The sequence below is a fragment of the Octopus bimaculoides genome, chromosome 20 (assembly GCF_001194135.2).
Source record: "Octopus bimaculoides isolate UCB-OBI-ISO-001 chromosome 20, ASM119413v2, whole genome shotgun sequence".
Lineage (NCBI taxonomy): Eukaryota > Metazoa > Mollusca > Cephalopoda > Octopoda > Octopodidae > Octopus > Octopus bimaculoides.
In genome coordinates, this window is record NC_069000.1 from 26,867,333 (window position 1) to 26,871,076 (window position 3,744).

The 3,744-nt window shown below is 38.4% G+C and overlaps 1 protein-coding gene across 1 annotated transcript; it reads right to left on the bottom strand.

Annotated features, from left to right (window-relative positions):
- Positions 1–1,231: 1,231 nt before the first annotated feature.
- Positions 1,232–1,786, bottom strand: LOC128250360 (uncharacterized). The gene has a single exon (XM_052975210.1). The coding sequence runs from the start codon at positions 1,784–1,786 to the stop codon at positions 1,232–1,234; it is 555 nt and encodes a 184-aa protein (XP_052831170.1).
- Between the last annotated feature and the right edge of the window lie 1,958 nt (positions 1,787–3,744).

Consider the following 3,744-nt stretch of genomic DNA (forward strand, 5'->3'; position numbering starts at 1 on the left):
TTTGCTTGTCATCAGCCTGAAGTAGCATGACTAGCTGTTTGAAAAAGTTTGTTTAACTCTTGCAAGGATATACTATTTCAGTGAAATACATTCACTGGTTACAAAAATTAGTTACTGGTTACTAGGCTGGGTGGAGGAGTTTGTCTCCCCCTCACAAAGATAAGGACACAGGAAATGTGTCAAGGCCTAATAGGAAGCGGTCCAGCTTCCTAGGGCTAAATAGTAGTAGTATATTCCCTTATTGGGACTGTCACGTTAAGTTGGCAGTATACAACTACTTTATCGCATCACTACTGCTTAAGTCTCTCTGAGAGATTTAGAAATTTATTATTTCTAATATATATATTAGAAATAACAGCTTTTCTTTTTTTGGAAGCGTCTCAGCAGTGATCTCACGAAGCTCCTTCCGGAATTCCTCATGAGAAGTGCGTGCGGTCGCTATGTCTCAATCTCATGTGTGTTGGTACATCTGTAGCACTGCTTCTAAGTTATGTATTATACGTGCAGCTTACGTTTTTTTTTCTCTTTTTTTCCTCTTCTCTTTTTTTTGTTATAAACAATAGATGAGCATATCAAAAATGAACTTACATGCATCCAGATGTAGCTAAATAATTTATCGATTACCAACCTGCAGCCTGTTGTTAATTTGGAGTCCTAGTCTGTGTATGAGTATAGCTTCCTTAATTCTTAAATTACCCAAATTTCTTTCATTGGCCTCAATTGTGATTGTTATGCTTTTGTCAGTGTTCCAGCATCTGTCTAGATGTTTTCTGAAGGAGGAGGCTCTCGTGTTCAGATGTTCTTTGATGCGGACGTGTAACGGTCTTGTTGTGCTACCCACATAGAACTTGTTGCATTTGTTACATTGTATTCTATACACATATACCCGTTGGCATAAATCTGTGTCACGGATGGGACAATTTGTTAGTGTGCATTGATTGTCCCTTGTTCGTTTCTTTGCGAGGTGTCCTCTCAAAGAGGGGCCAGAGTGGGCTGGTTGTATATCTACCCCTTCCCTTTTTATGGCTTTTCGGATGGCTGTAGTTATCCTATTGCTAAAATGGGGTATTTTAAGGAAGCATGTGTTGCTGGGTTTTCTATGTGTTCAGCGTGTTGGTCATCTTGGATGCTTAAGCCGATTTACAATGGATCTAGGATACCCGTTGGTTTTCAATATATCTAGGAAGCGTGTAATGTGGGTCACCTTGTCCTCCGTTCTGCTGCACTTTCCTCAGATGCGTAGAAGTTCATTTCTGGCATATCCTATTTTGGCACCGAGTGGAAATGCTGAATTGTATTGGACAAACATATCTGTACTGGCTGCTTTTCTGTAGAACTTGGTGTGGTTCTCCCCTTCTTCTGTTATATTCAATTTGAAGTCAAGTAATGATAGTGATCCAGTGATGTCGGGATGTTCTATAGTGAAATTTATGTTCATATACATGTTATTGAATGTCGTGAATATTCTCTCAGCCTCTTCACGGGAGGTTGTGAGTATGAGGATGTCATCTACGTACCTGGTGAAGAAGGCGCACGAGCGGCAAATGTTGAGTGTTAGACATTCCAGATGGTTCATATAAGTGATGGCTAGTAGGCCTGAGAGACTGTGTCCCATGGGGAGACCTGGTGTCTGTTTGTATATATGGTCCTGGAAAGCGAAGTAGGTGTTGTCCACGATGATGGACAAAGGTTGATGTATATCAGCTGTGGTAAGTCTGAAGCATTGGATGTTGGACGCTATTATGCAGTCAGTCAATAGGTTGACCGTTGAGTGTGCTGGCACCATTGTGTACATTGAGACAACGTCAAGACTAAAGGCGTATCTGTTTTGCCTGAATTGGTCTAGGGGTAATTGGTGCAGTCTTTTGATGACTTCGTCGGAGTTCTTGACGTGTCCAGGAAAGGTGGAAAGTGTGGGTTTCAGGATGTGAGAAAGTAACTAGGATATTTTATATAGAGGTCCTTCCACGCTGGAGACTATGGGTCTAATCTGGATCATGTTGCTATTCTTGTGTGTTTTAATGAGGTGATAAAATCTGGGTAATCTACTGTTCCTTGTGATGAAGTTGTTCTTGAATTTATTATGTATTTATCTCTGTCTACAGATGTCCGTCCATGCGGTGTTAATTCGGTCCTCAATCCTGGTCGCAGTTATATCGGTCACTTCAGAATATAGTCTGTCATTGCTTAAATGTTCTTGTGCCAGTCTATCATATATTTCACAAGAAATCACGCAGATTTCTTTTCCTTTATCTGATGGTAAGTATACAAGGTTTTTGTTTTTTAGTTTAGTCAGTGTTTTATGTTGCGCCTTGGTTAAGTTTGGGGTTATTTTCGATTCCTTCCTTAAGATGTTGGAGATAGACTGTTTCAATCTGGATAGTTTGTGGTTGAGTTCTTGGTTGGTTGGTGGGGTGGAGTGGGTGGTCTAATTGTTACGTGGGAAATTTGCTGGATGTATTGTTCTTCTTTATTACCGATAGCCATTTGAGTTGGTATGCTGTTCAACAAAAGTTGGCTTCCAGGACAAATAAGATTTTTTCATTCAGCTGTTGGCTCAAGATAAATTTAGGGCCCAGGCTGAGAAGTTCTAGTTCTTCATGATATATATATATCATGTGTATATATATTTATAAAGTGTGTGTTATATATATATATAATGTGTGTATATATATATATATATATATATATATATATATGTAAAAGGTTGAAGAGGAACACACGAGTAGATATATATGGAAAAAAGACAAAGCAGAAAATGCTAAAATACTTTTATAAAGAACATTACAGAACCGGTTTCGATCCTTGAGATCTTTTCGACAGTAAATATGAATAATAGATTTTTGAAAAATTATTGAAAAATTAAATTTTGGTAAATTTAAAAGAAAAGTCTTTTTAAAGACATATTTGTATAGTATTCAAGTAACAGCAGCATTTTTCTTGTTTCTGCCTGTCTCTGTTTCACTTGTTAACTCTTGTGGGTTCAAAGAAGGACTGCTATGATAGTAGCCCCCGACGTCGCCAGCAGCAACACGACTCTACGACTACCAGCATCGTCCCCAACAGCGTCAACATGACTCTACACGTACACGAGCTACCAACCGCTAACCGCAGCACTTTTCAGCCGTTTGTGTGATTTCTTCACCATGAAAATTAACAGCCAGAATTTAGCCTGCGAAGAACATCTGTATTCAAGAATCCAGCCCGGCATAGAAGCCCTAACATCACGATGAGTGATCGCTCTGCCCCAACGCCTTAACTTCTTATATACAGACACTTACCACTGTGTACTCTAACAAAGAACTGGTATAAATTCTTTTACGTGTTACTGACTCTATTCTATACTATGTATCTCCTACATACACATACATATTTGTACACACACTCTTCTCTTGTTTACATGACGGCCAGTCTTATATTGGTTTTATTATGTCGCATATTCACTCACACACAGACATACGATTTAATGCTACAATAAATCCTACTGTTATACATCTTTATCGGTTGGTTCAATATCGTCTTCCTTACTGGCATTTCATAGTTCTCTATGTTATACTATTATAACATATTTATCATTTGATATATTTTGTGTTCGACCATGTGACGCGTTTATAAAAGGAGCCTGTTTTTCCATTCGTCACCATTTCTCCTTTTGGTTCGCACGGTCGTTCTTACATATATATATATATATATATATATGTATGTATGTATGTATGTATGTATATATGTATGCATGCATGTACG